Here is a 15,024-nt window from a genome sequence, read left to right on the forward strand (position 1 = left end):
AGGGGTCTTGGGTCGGGTCTTCGGTTGGGTGTGGTGAAGGCGAAGATGAAGAAAATAAAGTAGCCGAGGGCGTTGAAATGATCGGACGGCGACCAAGGAATAAACAGGCGTCTAGTAAATACCGAGGTGGAAAAGATCTAAGATCACTCTGTGCCCGCTCGCTTCCTTGATGCTTGGTCAGTTCTGATATCACGATCGCGGTGGAGATTTGCCAACCAGGCGCGGAACTCACAAATGCGAAATGGACTTAGCACCAACGCAAGCAATTGAAGAGAGGCAAAGGAAGGGAAGAAGAAAGAGGCGAAAATGGGAGAAGTCTCTAAGATTGCGGAGAGGGTTCGGAGAAGTATGTGAGAACCCAGAAGAGATCGTGTGCGGATCAGATCAGGCCGGAAGGGGAGCAAGAGGGGATACGAGAACCGAGATGGACGATGAAGAGAACAGACGAACTATAAACGGGGAGATGGAAGAGGGAAGTCGAAGATGCGGAATGGAAGCTTTTGGGGAATTCGCCTTGGAAGAAAAAGCGGCTTCGCCTTCGTCGACACCGTGCGGGTTTCGTTCGTACCGGGTTATTCACCGCCCGGCAGAAAGAGCCATCCGATATAGCTTTAGCTTGAGCTTGAGCTTGGGCTGGAGATTGTGATTGAAATTGTGGGTTTGCAGGAATTACGAATCTCGTATTTTCATGCCTGGACTTTCACTTGAATTCCTATCTAGTACGAGGTAGCTTTGTGATTGACAGCTATGTAAAGAGAAATAGACACCGGACTCAGGATCCAAAGCCAGAAACCATATACGACAAAGAAGAAACAAAAGATCATGGGAAAATCATCAAATCGAGAGCGCCATAGAGTAACATCAAAAAATAAGAAGGGGGTATGTATGATAAGACGTGCGAGTAAAGAACGGGTGAGATCGTACAGCCTCAAGCCACGAGGCCCATATTGGGGGAAATAGACAGAGGAAAACCACACCATCATCGATCGCCGAGCCATCGGTTCATGGGCAGCGCATACACCGCCAGCGGACTTAGGTAGAAGTCTCAGCCGCCACTTTCTCGTCCAGCGGCTTGCGCATGATGGCGTCCTGACCGGTCATCCTTCGCCCGAGAGCGCGCTCAACCTTAGCGCCGAGGGCCAGCTTGTTCAAGTTGTCGGATTTTTCGGTGGTAGGCACGAAGCGCTGAGCCTGGAGGGGCTTGTTCTCGAGGCGCTCCAAGCCGTCGCCAAGGTGGTGGATGTCAGCGACTCTGGGGTCGCTGCTGGGCAGACTCCCGATCGTGCGCTCGGAGGCGGCGAGCGATGGGCTTCCGCTGATGGTGGAGAATCGCTTGGAGTTTCGATTCTAAAAGGTGAGCGTTAGAAAGGTGTTTCTCTTGACAGTTGCCATGGCCTAGAGATCACGGCAATATGGGAGATGCCGGCAGAGACATACGGAGTTGGTCATGATGGGTCGTTCTGAATCGAGAGACTGTTGGCGCGCCATTTCTGTCGGGGGGGGATTGGGATTTTGAAAGGGCCGTGGGTACTGAAAGAAGACCAGATTGGGCACAATTTATTCAGATGGTAACCCAGAGATTTGTGGGGATGACTCTAGTATTCTAGGAGAGGAGGGGAATGAAACAAGTTGCAGAGGCGACTCAGGAGGCGCAAAACGGTTGGTGGGTCAAAGGTCGGTGGGGTTCAGGAGCGGATGGGAGGGATGCGCCTACAAAGGGTATTCAGCACAGCGATCTTTTTTAGGGCCAAAGTCGGTCAGGGGAATTACTTTGGTTGGACTATCTTGGTGGAGATATGTGAAAAAAAGGGGGATCTTAGAATAGCGTAGTTCGGCCTTCAGCCACGCCGAGAAAATGAGATTGAACAAGGGAATGCGAGAAACCTTGGTGTGCCACAAATGCTCATGGTGGAACTTTTGCCACGTGCGGATCAGCGAGGAAGAAGTGTAAAGTGCCTAGTACAAGTATAGTACCATAGTGCAAACGTACAGGGTGATATTGAGATTGGAGAGCATGGAGAGCGTGGAGAGAACTTGGCCAACTACAGAGTGGACTACAGAGTGGATGACGGAGAATTACTTCATTCCACGGCCGATCCTGTGCCACATGGACCTGTCCACCATGATTTCATAGGCATTGACGCTAGACAGAAGGAAAAAACCGAACCGAGGAAGTAAGCACTTAACAGAAGCTGCAGTCCGAAACGAGAGTCTTGGCATCCTCATCGCGTGGAGACTTCTAACCTCTTTCTTATTCGTTCTACGGTGCCCGGGACGAAGAACACAAACTTTCCCCAACTTCTTGATACTCCCAAATAGACCAGTGCCGAAACGAAGACATAAGGTGCCGGAAATGCCCAAGTCCAAGAGTCTTCTTAAGGACTTCAAGCCCAAAAAGAAGGCCGCCAAGCAGGTACCATACCCTCCCATGGGATGATCGCGTTCAGCGCTAATTAGAGTAGGCCGCGCCAGTCACGGCTGACGATTATCTTGCCGGTGAGGATCGACCCAGATTGATCAATCATTCACAACGCGTATGCTAACTTTTCCCAGCGGGCGTTGAGCTTGAAGAGGCCGGTGAGAAATGGCGGGCGGGGGATGCCGCCAAATCCATGCGCTTCTTCATGCGCGCCATTTCTATTTATGACGAGGGTTTACAAAAACATCCCACTGCGTTTGATCTAGCCTATAACAAGTATGTGCGACTCTTCATATCTAAATTTTGATGAGGTGGAAACAGTTGTGATTTGTATCATTATTTGACTCCTCCCCACTAACGTTCACCCCCATAGAGCGCGAGTTCAATATGAAATCACTCAGCATCCTAAGCTGGCTGCCCAGCTGCCAGCACCTCAATCGGAGATCTTGCAAGTGGCCCTGCAATCGCACCGGGATGCATTGATGCTGGAGCAGGATAATGCGGATGTGCTCTTCAATTCCGGTCAGGTGTTGAACAGTCTGGCGGAAGTGATTTCGGACTCTAAACATCCCGATGAGGAGCAAATCGTGCAGGCAACCACGTATCTACAGGAGGCGATTGAGTTGTTCCAGAGATGCCAGGTGCTGCAAGATATGCGTTATACCGAGATGCAAGAACAAATTGAGGAGATGCAAGCGACAGGCTCTGAAATACAGGCCCAAGACCAAGCCCGGGCTCCGGAGCCGGCACCTGCCGCAACAGCCAGCCAGGAGGATGCTGGAGACGAAGTTCAGACGCAGTGGGCGGCCATTGTGGAGCCAGTCACTAAGAATACCCTTGTCGACACTGCTGTGGCGCAGTTAGAGACTTTGACCACACTGTGCAACATGCTGACATTTAACCCCAGTGGTGGTGGTGTTGGCTGGGTACAGGAACATTCCGCGGGGCTCGTGCAGACTCGACTTCCGGCCTATGTTGAAGGTTCAGACAGACAGTATGAAGCGAGTCTGGCGAGGGCAAAATTCATGTGTGCCATACACGAAGTCCTCTACCGGGGCGGACACACCGATGTCGAAACATATCAACAAGAGGTCGGACAGGCTTTTGGTCCGGACCTCGATGTATCAGCCGATCCTGAAGGACTCTGCAGCAAAGCCGAAGCCTTGACCTCGCTCAATGGAGCCTTCTCAGATGTGCCTCCCATGAGCGACCCCGAAGCATTCAAGCGCTCTCTGTCTGTGCGATGGCAATCACTTTCGACCGCCTTGGATGCGTTGACAAAAGCGTCCAAGCTTCCAGATGCAGAAAACCTTCCCAAGATCCATCTTGCTCGAGGTGACGTGGAAATGCACCGCTGGAGACTTGGAACGGCGCCCTGGAACCATGCGATGGCTCAGCAGTACGGTGCTACACTCTTGAAGAACGCGCAAACATACTACCGCGGAGCCGCCGCGTTAGCCCGCCGCGATGGTGCCACCGATGAAGAACGCGACGGAACATGCAAAGAGGCAATCGCAGCCGCAGTGGAGGGACAAAAGGCCAAGCTGGACCAGCTCAAGACCACAGCTCTCGAGCAAGTCGTGGCAGTAGCCACAGACATGGTGGAGGATGGTATGATCGAGGGCACAGTAATGAGCGCCCTGATCTCATGAACAGAACCACGGAACAGAGAAAATTACCTAGATCCCTGGCTGAGCATTGACTTCCTCGTCCATTTGAAGCGCATCCTCGCGAATATGGTTCTTCTCACTGAATTGAGAAGCTGCCTTAGCAGCATCCTCGATATCCTCAACAACAGACTCCAGATGAGCCAGTAATCTCTCGATTTCCAATCTCTGAGCCTGTACCGTTTGCGCAAGCTCCCCATTCTCAGCCGCAGTAGCCTCAAGTTTCTTGTTCAGAGCTGCCTGCGTCTCTTCAAGATACGGCGTCAGATGCGCATTGTAAAGCTCTTCAGCGCCGAGTGTATGAGGACTGCATAGAAACAGAGTTAGTTTGAACCATGAACCCTATGAAATCTAGGTCAAAAACATACGGTTTCTCAGGCTCGGCCCCATCCCCCTCAGCCTCCCTTCGCGCTCGGGCATCCCCAACCAACTGATCCAATTCATTCAAATGCTGCACAGCCTGCCTCTCCTCAATAATCTCTTCAAACTCAGCTTTCGCGCTCTCCTCCAATTTCGCGTTCAATTGTCTCCACACATTCTCCAGACTGGCAGGCACGTGTCGCGCAGGCGTGGGAAAGCAGCTCGCAAAGTTGGCGTATGAGTTTGCGCGCAAGGTGCGAGCAAGTGCTTGGTCGAAGACTTGGATTAAGCGTGAGGCGCGTAGACCGGGGACTTCGGACTCTGGGGCAGGCGGGGGAGGGGCTGATGAGGCTGATTGAGATGGATGGGCATTCGCTTGGGCCATCTTTAGGGCGAGCGTATGTTTTAGATTGTTTCTGCGATAGCGGTTGGATTTTTATGGCCGAGGACGTCGACTTGTTTGGCGAGGAATCTGGGCTTTGGGCAATTGAAGATGCCTCAATGGCGCGACGCGCTTGTCACGTGTTGGGTCCACTTTATAGAGCTGAGAGGTAAACATGTCAATAGTCAAATTCACTACGTAATGGAGTCATTCAAGATTGATTTGATGAGAAAAATTTGCTGGAATAAGACAACAATCAATCCGTGCGGGTTGTTCTTGAAATGCCGAAATTACATGACAGAACTCGGAGTCCTTCCCCAGATACATTGACCGGATTTTAGATTCTCATTCAACTCCGGAGATGCATGTTTGTGGGTGTGAAAGCGCCCTGGGCTCGCGTTTTTGCCCAAAGAGCTTTAAATGCAGGCCATGAAATGTTGATGTAAATAAGACTATTCCAAAAGCCCTGTAGAGGAAGAACGAAGCTAGAGGCATAGTTGAGTCCAAAAGAAAAAGAATTCGGGCGAGCAAGAGCGTAAACCCGGTTTGCAGTGGATGGGACCTATTCAAAATTAGAGCACTACTCCCCTATATTTCAAGCTTGATTGGGTAACATACCCATGTTACAAGAAGCGCGATGAAAAACATCACGGCGTATTTCGTATAAGCACACGCAGCCAAGTTGACATCGGTAGCCACTGCTCGTCTCTGAGCATGAAATGAGTCTACCACCTCAAATCGAGCGTTTGTCAATGCTACTTCTGGACGAAGTGGACTTGAACCCGGCCTAGAACTGAATGCTGGCCCGTGGAGCGGCATCGTACCGGCGCGTTGAAGCCCTCTGATGGGGTCTAAGGGCCCACCTTCGATGGTGACAGAGTATGGACAGAATGAAGTTGCAGTGAAGCTGCGTACGGGCTGTATTTCGGTGCTTGACATTGAATGGCGTACTGGTGAAGAACAGGCGATCTCGCTGGTGACCTGAATGCCTGCCAACTTCATGACTGGGTGTGTATCGCTATCCATTGAATCAATGCCGCCGAGGTCTCGTAATTGGCGCCGCTTTTGGTAGATCAAGGATCCGGCGCGCAAGTAGATAGCAAATGTGAGGGAGATGACAAACCACACGGGGCCATAGAAGACAGCGATGCGGAGAAAGTCCCAAGGAACGGCGACCCAGCACCATAACTTGAAAGGGATCAGCAGCCGGAAAAGAGAAGTGGGATCATTGCGGAAACCTACTATAGCAGAACCATACACACGACCTCGTAATTCTGTCTTGATAAAGAAGTATGCAAATGCTGGTATAAAGGGGAGACCGTAGCAGCATAGCACATAATTCCATTCCAGCTGGCGTAATTGCTCCGAATTATACCTGTGGAAAAATGTCAAGTAGACGTTGCAAGCCATAGCGAAAGTCCATAAAGCATCTGCCGGCATAAACCTGATTTTCATTAGAGACAAATGGCAGCCGATAATTTTCTCTTCTCACCATTGAATTAAGAAGCCCTGGAATTGACATAAAGAACTCCCAAAGCCAGCCTGTATGCCTGACTGAGATATCAAAGTCGCGATATTAGCCATGATATTTCCCCACGAGGCGTAGAAGACGAGACGATTAATAGGCTTGCGAAATGAACGGAACCCGATGAACGTAGTGACAATGACGAAGGTGCCAACTAGCGAGACTGCTGAGCAAATACGCTCTGTGAGCGAGATTGCGGATAACTGGGCTTGTGAGAGCGACATGGCGACATGGCCTTTTGTGTGGCGCTTGTTTGACACAGAGTTTCAGGCACAGCGAGCACTTGAGAGGAGCCCTTGTAGCCATATCAAAAGATGCAAAGAGTAAAGTAGCGCTGCTCAATATGAGTTAACCCGTGTGACAATCAACCCCCGGATGATTGAGGACAGGTTTATTCCGCAGAGCATGCTACCCGGTGGTCGGATCCGTAGATGATCATAATTGGAACCTACTTACTTCACAGTCCAATGAAATTGGCAAAAGTCATCATGCGATCAGCCCATTCTCTAAAGTTATGTTTAAGACTGGTTCTCGGCAGGGTTATTGCCAGTCCAATTTGGAACTATGGCGAGATAACTACGAAGCAGAACATGCGATGCGTTCTTAAGGGGCTCAAAAGGCATCCCAAAGTTACGACTAACGTACTTCCAAGAAGTGACCCTATCTGACAAGCTCCGAAAATTATGGCCGAGATGTGTCGTCTGCATGAAGGGACTTAGGGTCGAGTAAAACAAACAGCGCTTCACGTATCTGGTAGTCATCAGAAGCGCCTTGGGCAGCCGAAGCTTCTGAAATAGGCCAAAGGATTTTGATCCAAGTACGGGAAAACATGCATTTTGAATTGGAGCTTGGATCCCCACGCCGTTCAATGATATATTCTATTGGAGAGGACCTCTTATTATTTGCGTTCATGATGTGTTTTCAAAGACGCTTCTTGTACATGAATCGTTTGTGTAGTCAACAAATTATGACTGAGGGCTATACAGAAGTAGATTCAGGCCCAGATTCCCACTTCGAAGTATCGCCGAGACTGTTTCTGGCCCTTTCAAAGTAACCCCTGCATTTCGAAAGACCTTGCCTCATGGCTGGGATGCTAGAAGCAACAAGTGCAGTCGAAATCTCCACAATGGAACACAGATAAATCGGGACAACATCCCAAGACGGGCCATGACCCTCATATAGATAAATCACAAATGCTAGTCGGACAGCAGCTGCTGCGCACGCTCTGGGTTAATGAGACCACGTGACTTCAATAAAGCTGAACGGCGATAAGGAGACTCACAAGATGCCGGTGGAAGAGATTAGGCTTAAAATGGCCATTTTCTTTTTGAAGGTAAGATGAAGCCCTTTTTGTTCACAGAAAGTATAGTGAGCGACTGCGATCAAACTTTAGCACACACAGAGAGAGAGAGAGAGAGTCAACTAACCAAGTATCGGTCTGACAGGCAATGCCACAATCCAAATATTGGTGACCAGGAATACGACGGCCACATCACACCAAAATACCAGAAGTGAGATACATGAATGAGCCTTGGTCCGTCTTTTCAGTAAACCACAGACCTGCAGTGGGCCTACACTGGAATATGGCGCCAAATAGAAAGGTAATACTTATCAATACGATAAGGACGATGGTGGTAATAATCGTAATTCGAAGGGTCGTCCGAAATATCCGATAGTATAAGAATAATACCGAAAGTTTTATCATCCCACATGACAGTATGTATAAAACCTGAGTGGATACTTGCGTCTTGCTGGCGTGTCAAAAACAGTCCCCACCAAACTCATTCATCAGTCAACGCACCTTTTCTAAATGGTTGATGTCATCCGAATGTATTTTCCCTATGCGAAAATTTACACCTAGAAAGCATCATGACGACAGGATTTAGAGCTGAGGGTGGGTTTCGTACTAACCCATGTCCATTGAGACAACCATTCCAATGGCGAGTATTGTCGCAGCTACAGCACACCAATCATCCATGCCTGATGTGTGGGAAATGAATGTGCGCGCAATTAGTCTCACTGCGATGACTATGACAGTAATAAACATGAGTATGGAAGTGACCACAATGAGAGCTATCCCTCGCTGTGAGGGTGCCTGAAAGTCAATTAGCAATGCCAACGCAAATTGCTAGAAAAGCTAGCTCAACCATACCTCTCTAAGGCTCAAATCAATCATCTTCTATATCTTGCTGTTCTTCCATGAGATGTTGAGCGGATGTGACCAATGCGAGGAGAAAGTTATTTTCACGCTTGACGATGAAGTTAACCACACCGTATCTCGAATATATACCAGGACATTTGCTAGATTTTCTATATAATACAGGTGATGAGGGTGACACTTGATAATATTAACGTGCTCATGGCGACTCAAGCAAGTAAGCGTTGATGTCGTGACGTCATTGACCTGACTCGTTGACCACCACCCGGACGTCACACAGGAACAACTTTGACTGGCAGATTAAGAGCGCAGATGCCTTTGATCAGGCACTATTGAGCCTTCGTGACCAGTATTGGTTGGCAATTGGAAGTACAAGGCCGCAAAGCTTCATTGTACCATCTTTGTGACTACTTCACATCGTGTCCTAATCCCATCAAACGATGCACTGCCATCTCTGACCCTCTCACATAGTAATCCATAGTACCGACTATCTCATCGGGGATCTCCACAAACTGTCCGATCAGCGCCATGTTCTTCATCCCCTGAGGAATGACCTGTGGCCGGTCTCCAGAAGTCCTCGGCAAAAAGGCTGCTGACATGCGTGGCACGACACAAGGAATAGTGACCGAGTTAGAAAGAATTGAATCGACAGGGAATATCAACTGATGCAAGATTTCAGTCATGATTTCCTGGCCCGAGCACTCGAGCATGGGTTTCTTGACGTAATCGCCTTCGTTTGCTGGGAACATTGCGTAGCCCCAGAACACTTGAACGTCTTCTGGTTGATCTGGGAACATAGGTTGCTTGGGAATGCTCAGGCTGAGTAACCAGCTGCTGTCTTTCAGAGTGACAAAGATCCCAGACCCCGGTGCATCTCCCGTCAACTCGGTGAAGCGGTCAAAGAACTCCGGGCTCTTGAGCGTTACGGTGAATGACTCCCGTCTGGATTCAGTCAGCCGCGTGCAGAAGTTGTACGCATTGCCAAACTTCTGGTCTTTCGTTGATAATTCCAGCCACAGTAGCCAATTGTCATCCAAGTCTTTTTCGATCTCCATCATTTCAAGCGATGGCGGCGTGGTATTTGTCCCGCTTGTCGCACCAGAGATGACAGAGCCCACGGATACAATCACGATGTCGTTAGACTTAACATTGATAGAGATTTCCGGTTCGTTGAATTTGGCCGCGCTAATTGAAGAGACAAATTGATGGGTGGGATCGAGGATGATATCTGTGACAGTTGTGCGGAAGCGAATGTCGACTCCGCGGGATTCAAGGAACTGAGCGATAGGTATGATTATCGCTTCATGGCGATTGAAATTTCCGTTATCGAGTGGACGTATGTGGTCTAGTTCGTGCTCGCCGTTCTTGAACCATTGTACACATCGGCGGAACTCAGCGGCGCTGTGCCTTCGGTCAAAGCCGAAACTGCTTGTTGTAGGCATCGGTCAGCGTATCTCCAGCCGGTAGTTGTGAGGAGACATACGTAGTAGCCAGTACCAACCAATACGTGCTTTTAAAGAAGCTCGGGTGGAAGTGATCTTGAATTCGAGATCGTCCCAGACTTCCCTCCGACTTTGAAGACAGCATATACAGGCTGAGGCGGTCTTCTCAATCCCATTCCCATCCGTTTTGGGTCGATCCGTGCCAATGCATGGGACTTGCGAGAGAGGAATCGTGTGTGCGGGGTGTTGGAATGTGGTCTGGAGCGGTTGAACTCACACAGATCGTCGAACGCGGTTTTCTCTGAGTCCGATTTCGATGGCACAAGGGCTAGGAGTTTCTCCATGTAAATGCCACTTAATGCTGGCATCGCTCCAGCATGATAGTCATACCCATTGGCCGGGTCTCCCGTGCCAACGGAACCTTCGCCAGCTTTCTCCAGCGTTTCAAGAATGTGGATTCGTGAGGGTGGAATGTGAGCCTCCTGAATTAGAAGTACCGCCGATGTGAGTGAGGCGATACCGCTCCCAAGAATCCAGGCGTCCAAATCGCGCGGACATCGAGGTTCAGGTTGCTGATCTGGCGTGGTTGACGACATGGGGTGCCTGCGACTATATGGGCTGAGGATAGCATAGAGCACATTTAGAGGTACAAAGAACACACGCCGTTCAGATCACCTGAAAGTCCCACAGGTCTGCCTCTTCAAAAGTTCGAGCTGATGTAACGTAGCTATAAATGGGGTGGTCCGAGAGAGTGATGTCAGGCTTCCTTGGTTACCTTGGGTCTTGTCGGAGTCTAATGTCTTTGCGGGTTCGCGACCACCTATTTACAGGCCGATTCAAGCCACCGAAGCTCGCAGAATTATGATGTGTATGTCTCGAGCAGTGGCCAGTTTAACCGACACATATGATCCAATACACACCTTGAGTTCCCACCAACCTTGACATCTCCTAGTTGTACACGTGCACCTTAAAAGACGTGATTTTGTTCGGGTCCAAGTCGGGGTGCACAGCTAGTTCATTGTGGGTATCATGATGCGTTTGTTCAATTATACAGGAAATGGACCATCATGTTAGGAAGCTGCTCGAAAACTTCACATAATTCCGAGAAATGAAACAATTCAACTAGCAAAGCGCTCGTCATGAGACACACCAAGACGCCCTTCAGGGCTGTACGAACAAGTGAGAGCAACGAAAACCAAGCACATCACAGCACTAAATGCAAAGGGAACGATAGTGGCGAGTGATCAGGTGAATCTGCCCCTCGCGTCATTCTACTAGAGTAGGCGAGTTCAAGGTCCCATGCTGCGACATGCTCGACTCCATCCTCAACCCTGACCACGTTCAGACATTTTCAGCAAGTCACAGAGGACGTCAGGCTAAGATATTCCCTGGCACAGATCAAGAAGAAATCAGGCGATCTTCTGGTGACGGCATATGGAGCCTGCAAATCTCAATCCGCGATTTGAAACTAGGCTCTAGCCATTTGATCCAAACCAAGAATATCCCTTATTTGAAGGCCGCGAGGCAAGAAGAAAAAAAAAAAAAAAAGAAAGGAAAAACATTCCGCGGAAAAAACTATGCAACATGAAGCCACTCGTTCCTTGTCTTGCGTATCAGATCCCAACGTGGTGCAGAACGGAAACTTGAAAAAAATGAATAGATGAAAAGGAACAAGAAACACATTGCCCCTATTGGGTAGTTAAAACGCCGAGGTCTCCCATATCCAGTCGTCTAAGTCGAGCTCGTCATCTCGTTATGCGCATTGTGGCTCATCAATATGCTGACTGAGGCGGAACCATGCCTCCGTATGCCCCAGACATCTGCTGCTGCTGCTGTTGGTGCTGTTGCTGCAACTGGGCCTGTAGCTGAGGCAGATCGTGGAACCACGGGTGCTGCAGAGCATCGGCGGCACTGATGCGCATCTCCGGACGCAGTTGGAGCATGCGATTCAACAGGTCCAATCCAAGAGGGTCGATCTGTGGGAGAATCAAGCTCAAATCTTGCGTCGCGTAGACGTGGAAAGTGGGCTTATACTCCGGCAGCTGTGAAATGCCGGGCCATGATCGTTCGGAGGGCGTTCCCATTAGTCGGAAAATCTTAAGTAGCTGATCTTCATTGGTTGTGCCGGGAAAGAGGGGTCGGCCTGTGTACATCTCGGCCATGATGCAGCCGGCGGACCAGATGTCGATGCTGGTGTTGTAGGTGCGACTGCCCAAAAGAACATCGGGTGCGCGGTACCACAGAGTGACGACCTCGTTGGAGAAAGTGTTGACCGGGATACCAAACGCCCGAGCCAATCCAAAGTCACCCAACTTTAATTGACCCTTCTTGTTAATCAACAAGTTCTGCGGCTTGAGGTCACGGTGAAGAACTCGGTTTTCGTGACAGAAGGCGATACCCTTCATCAGCTGATGCATGAAGGACTTAATCGTGACTGGATCCAGTTGTCCCCGATCGCCCCGAGTGTCCATGTACCGCTTCAGATCCCGATCCATGAATTCAAACACGAGCATGAGTTTGTTCTCGGTGTGGATGACATCGTAGAGCGAGACGATGCTCTCATGTTTCAACTCCTTCATCAAGGAAATCTCACGGATGGCAGTGGATGGGGTGCCTTCTTCTGAGTCGAGGTGGATCTCCTTTAGCGCAACCATCTCACCGGTCTGGCGATTGCGCCCTTTGAAGACCTGTGCAATTTTTTTCGTTAGCGATGGCACGGGGATAATTCGCAACGGCGATGGCAGCACTGGGATGTGCCAGTGATTATCAGAGGTCTGAGGGACATACGGTAGCATAGGTACCTTCACCGAGCTGTAGAGCAAGAGCAAGTCAGTTATCGGATAGAACGTAGGGATGACAGATTGGGAGCGATACCTTTTCCAGCTGCTGGAAGGAGCTGGGCTGCTGTTTATCCATGCTTCTTCGAGGGTGGGAGGACAGTCCCGAGCGAGGTTTGGGAAAGAGAAAAGAGCCAGGCGAGACGAGGGACGGAGGGCGGGCTGCAGGATCCCTAAGACGCTCCATGCTGGTGAGGAAGGAGCCCCGCGCGCAGTGGGAGTCCGAGGGTTGGGCCAACGCTTATGGCATCCGGCGCTTGGAGAAGGTTTAGGCTTATTTTACATTCATTGTGCGCCTAAGACGGTTTTTGACCAGGGACTACTGGCTTTTAAAAGCACCTACTTGTTCTAGCAGAAGGAATTGCAATAAGCAGCAAAGCGAAAAAAAAAATGTCAGTCCGGGGGATCGAAGATCCTCACGTGATACACGTGAAGTGTAGCCAGGCCAATCGCCGATCGGTAGGGTCCATGGATCAGCGCTATTCTAACGTTCTTGTCTATTGTGATGGGGTAGACTCTAGCATCTATACTGTCGCATTGTAAGGCTTGTACATAGGTCTGGTTGTGCTTCTGAGCATAGTCAAAATAAATTCGTGTTTCGTGTATTTGCGCTGTAAAGATCAGGCATTCGTGTACCATGCGTATTTTCTAGCCCCGGTCATCGGAGACGTTAGTGGTGATTTTGGTTATCTGTTAGCACCTCATATAAGGCATCCGAGGAATTTTCGATCGTCTAAGAGTTCATCGGTAGCTTCGACATAACAGCGGGAAGAATTGACTGGGCAGGATGGCTGCACCTGACATGGAGAGTCGGATCAAAGTCCAAGTTTTGAAAGAGGTGGGACTCGTTTCTGACTCCTCCGACATTGATAATGCCGATTGGCATGCCTCGCTTGTGTGCTCGTTCGACCAAGCGCCAGGCGGAGTAGGTGGCCAGACTGCTGCCCAAGACAAGTAAGCGCCCAGCATCGTCGATCGCCTCTTCAGCCGCCGACTTGACTGTAGGATCAATGTTTTCGCCAAACATGACCACTGCAGGTTTTAAGATACCGGCGGTCGATGTTGGCATCCATGCACCATCACCTTCGACCTCTACTTGGGCCCTCGAACCATCTTTCAGGGTGGGAGGTTTTTCCAAGCAAGTCGGACAAGATGGGTATCGGAACGTCGAGTAGGGCGCTTCTGCCAGGTCGACATCACCATCTGGATTCAACTTCAAGCCTTTGCGCCGTTGCTCGTCCGGATTCTGGGTGTCGAGGGCTCCAGCCTCCACCATGCGATCCAAAAACTCAGTCCACGCCGGATTGAGCTTCCTTAATGATGACTGGAACTCATCTCGAGAGAACTGGTTGCGACAGCTGGTGCAGACCACAGATCGAAGATATCCATGTAGTTCGAGGGTGGGTAAGTCTGGATGAGCGAGAGAGTGAAACGAGTCCACGTTCTGCGTCACGACAGAGCTTATATAACCCTTAGCGCCGAGGTCTCGAATAGCCCAGTGGGTCGTGTTTGGCCGAGCTTTCACCAGGCCAGGCCATCCGACAAAGCTGCGGGCCCAATATCGCTTGCGTGATTCATGACGTGACACAAATTCATGAAAGTAGATAGGCCGGTATGATTTGTTTCGTCGATAGGTCCCTTGATCGCCCCGATAGTCAGACAGACCGGACGCGACAGAGATGCCTGCGCCCGTCAAAAGGACCGTTTGAGAGTGCCTTCCGACATCGATGCCGCGCAAACTTGGAGACGGTGACGCGGCAAAGAAGGCTCTCACAGCGTCGATGGCTCCAGCAACTGAGGTGGCTGAGGGCGGGACTATTATGGCCGGCGGTAATGGGCCCGTGAAAGGGATTCTAATTGCAGGCGTCGTCATTGAAGACGCATCATCGACGGGTGGAGTTCTTGGCGGGTAGAAAAAGCGGCGGAAGCCCCGGACTCGACAGAGATGTCCTACGGGCGCGGCTTGGCAAATTACGGCATTTGACCCTCTGGGGGTTAAGCTGTGCAGGGTTTCATTCCTCAGCCGGGTACATTTTCCATTATTTCCAATAGGGAGCTTGGTGATAGTAATCATATAACGATTGTGGTGAGGAGGACCGGACATCAGCGCATCTGGGATCTCCATCAGCCGGATTACATGATCGGATCGAATGACATCCATTTCTCCTCATCGTATTCTCCTCAATATTCTGTGTTGTTTTGGAACCATGCAAAGTCCGAAGTGAACACCCTGT

General features: G+C 50.1%; 7 protein-coding genes across 7 annotated transcripts; 1 reads left to right on the forward strand and 6 right to left on the reverse strand.

The window, feature by feature from the left end:
* Positions 1-1,032: 1,032 nt before the first annotated feature.
* Positions 1,033-1,488, reverse strand: N7477_007799 (uncharacterized protein; the record flags this gene model as incomplete). Its single annotated transcript, XM_056969462.1, has 2 exons — positions 1,033-1,347; positions 1,438-1,488. 2 exons carry the CDS (start codon positions 1,486-1,488, stop codon positions 1,033-1,035), a joined length of 366 nt encoding a protein of 121 aa, XP_056819494.1.
* Positions 1,489-2,353: 865 nt separating this feature from the next.
* Positions 2,354-4,071, forward strand: N7477_007800 (uncharacterized protein; the record flags this gene model as incomplete). The annotated part of the gene is made up of 4 exons (XM_056969463.1): positions 2,354-2,413; positions 2,463-2,496; positions 2,554-2,695; positions 2,793-4,071. 4 exons carry the CDS (start codon positions 2,354-2,356, stop codon positions 4,069-4,071), a joined length of 1,515 nt encoding a protein of 504 aa, XP_056819495.1.
* A 27-nt stretch (positions 4,072-4,098) lies between these two features.
* On the reverse strand, positions 4,099-4,831 carry N7477_007801 (PMF1/NNF1 family protein; the record flags this gene model as incomplete). The annotated part of the gene is made up of 2 exons (XM_056969464.1): positions 4,099-4,393; positions 4,455-4,831. The coding sequence occupies 2 exons, from the start codon at positions 4,829-4,831 to the stop codon at positions 4,099-4,101; spliced, it is 672 nt and encodes a 223-aa protein (XP_056819496.1).
* Positions 4,832-5,177: 346 nt separating this feature from the next.
* N7477_007802 (putative cAMP receptor-like protein) lies at positions 5,178-6,577 on the reverse strand (the record flags this gene model as incomplete). The annotated part of the gene is made up of 3 exons (XM_056969465.1): positions 5,178-5,390; positions 5,447-6,272; positions 6,321-6,577. 3 exons carry the CDS (start codon positions 6,575-6,577, stop codon positions 5,178-5,180), a joined length of 1,296 nt encoding a protein of 431 aa, XP_056819497.1.
* Positions 6,578-8,918: 2,341 nt separating this feature from the next.
* Positions 8,919-10,549, reverse strand: N7477_007803 (oleate hydratase; the record flags this gene model as incomplete). The annotated part of the gene is made up of 2 exons (XM_056969466.1): positions 8,919-9,936; positions 10,074-10,549. The coding sequence occupies 2 exons, from the start codon at positions 10,547-10,549 to the stop codon at positions 8,919-8,921; spliced, it is 1,494 nt and encodes a 497-aa protein (XP_056819498.1).
* Positions 10,550-11,725: 1,176 nt separating this feature from the next.
* Positions 11,726-12,977, reverse strand: N7477_007804 (cyclin-dependent serine/threonine-protein kinase phoA; the record flags this gene model as incomplete). The annotated part of the gene is made up of 3 exons (XM_056969467.1): positions 11,726-12,640; positions 12,741-12,764; positions 12,828-12,977. The coding sequence occupies 3 exons, from the start codon at positions 12,975-12,977 to the stop codon at positions 11,726-11,728; spliced, it is 1,089 nt and encodes a 362-aa protein (XP_056819499.1).
* Positions 12,978-13,523: 546 nt separating this feature from the next.
* Positions 13,524-14,864, reverse strand: N7477_007805 (putative SIR2 family histone deacetylase; the record flags this gene model as incomplete). The annotated part of the gene is made up of 1 exon (XM_056969468.1): positions 13,524-14,864. One exon carries the CDS (start codon positions 14,862-14,864, stop codon positions 13,524-13,526), a length of 1,341 nt encoding a protein of 446 aa, XP_056819500.1.
* Between the last annotated feature and the right edge of the window lie 160 nt (positions 14,865-15,024).

The sequence above is a fragment of the Penicillium maclennaniae genome (assembly GCF_028827695.1).
Source record: "Penicillium maclennaniae strain IBT 15551 chromosome Unknown utg000007l:1.0-4884863.0:1.0-4888362.0, whole genome shotgun sequence".
Lineage (NCBI taxonomy): Eukaryota > Fungi > Ascomycota > Eurotiomycetes > Eurotiales > Aspergillaceae > Penicillium > Penicillium maclennaniae.